Source organism: Sinocyclocheilus grahami, unplaced genomic scaffold (genome assembly GCF_001515645.1).
Source record: "Sinocyclocheilus grahami isolate Dianchi unplaced genomic scaffold, SAMN03320097.WGS_v1.1 scaffold253.1, whole genome shotgun sequence".
NCBI lineage: Eukaryota > Metazoa > Chordata > Actinopteri > Cypriniformes > Cyprinidae > Sinocyclocheilus > Sinocyclocheilus grahami.
This window is the reverse complement of record NW_015505432.1, coordinates 1,258,865-1,260,134: the sequence shown is the minus strand read 5'-3', so window position 1 is coordinate 1,260,134 and position 1,270 is coordinate 1,258,865. Positions and strand designations below refer to the sequence as shown.

General features: G+C 37.4%; 1 protein-coding gene across 1 annotated transcript in view; it reads left to right on the top strand.

The window, feature by feature from the left end:
- Positions 1–215: 215 nt before the first annotated feature.
- LOC107598631 (carbonic anhydrase 4-like) overlaps positions 216–1,270 on the top strand; it is a 2,484-nt gene continuing 1,429 nt past the window's right edge. The window contains exons 1-5 of the mRNA XM_016290023.1: positions 216–384; positions 605–674; positions 769–795; positions 926–1,096; positions 1,192–1,264. Coding sequence (XP_016145509.1) covers positions 382–384; positions 605–674; positions 769–795; positions 926–1,096; positions 1,192–1,264 — 344 coding nt within the window. The 5' untranslated portion in view covers positions 216–381. The remainder of the gene's footprint in view (positions 385–604; positions 675–768; positions 796–925; positions 1,097–1,191; positions 1,265–1,270) is intronic.

The following is a 1,270-nucleotide window of genomic DNA, read 5'->3' as shown; positions in this document are numbered from 1 at the left end:
ACAAAATGCATAAGTTACATCTGACATGCATATAAGGAAACCAACTGAACATGGATCCTGGGTTATAAAGTGGCCATCAAACTATCTGTTTGGGGATGGAGTTTGATTGCTGTCAACCTAAATTTTCATCAAACACCTGAACCAAATGGGCCTTAATCACTTAACACCCTTTAGGTAGCACCTGTCTCAATGAGCTCATTTTACAGTCACGTCTTTGCCCATTTCAGAACTTTGAAACCCTTTGAGTATAAAGCCTTCATACACATGGTGATTGTTGAACAGGGTTTTGCAGATTTGCTACAGGAACCAGGTTTTGGCTTGTGGTCAAAAGATACAAAGTTAGTTGTGGACTGATAGAGTATAAGGATTTAATTGTCTAAAATGGTAAGATAGTAGTTTGTCTTTGCACTAAAACCGGAGAATTGAGTCACAAAAATTTGTATAGAAATGATTTTATCTGCTTTTAATGTGTAATATTTAAATGGTATTTTGTTCTAGGAAAGAGCTATGCATTTCTAGATGTTTTGAATGGATCTGCCTGATGATTACATAACAGAACTGTTTGTACTACTTTTGCTGTTTTTTTTATTTTATTTTTATATAGATGAATGCTCCGTTAATCTGCCTTGCTGCTTGTCTGTTGCACATGGTGCACAGTGCACCAACCTCTGTTTGTAAGTGTTTGGTTGACATTTCTGTGACTAATGTTGCATTGTGTATTATGTGATGTTTCAAAATAACTCCTCCTTTTCATGTGCTGCTTCTTAGCTTGGTGCTATCATAGGCCTTCATGTAGTAAGTATTTTTTGCAAACTTTGAATTTATATAATGCGTGTTTCACTGCTGTTAAAAATTAGCGCTTATACATTTGACGCTAATAACTAGGTGGAGATGTGTTAATTTTATTTAATGTTCTGCATCTCAGGTGCTGTCGCTTGGCCCATAATCGCAGAAAAATACTGTAATGGCACTCAACAGTCTCCAGTAGACATTGTAACCGCCAATGTGCAGGCTAATACTAATCTGACTGCTTTCACCTTCACTGGCTATGATGACAATACAACCTTAACTGAGATTAAAAACACTGGTACAACGAGTAAGTAGCGTGTTTCTATTTCAGCTTTTGTGTAAGGGAAGAACTTGCTGACTGGGAACCAAATCGGTTTAATGTGTTGTGGTTTCACTCTTCAGTTCAAGTTACACTTGATCCCAAGAAAATGCATGTGGAAGGAGGTGATCTGCCAGGCCTGTTTGCCAGTATGCAGTTTCA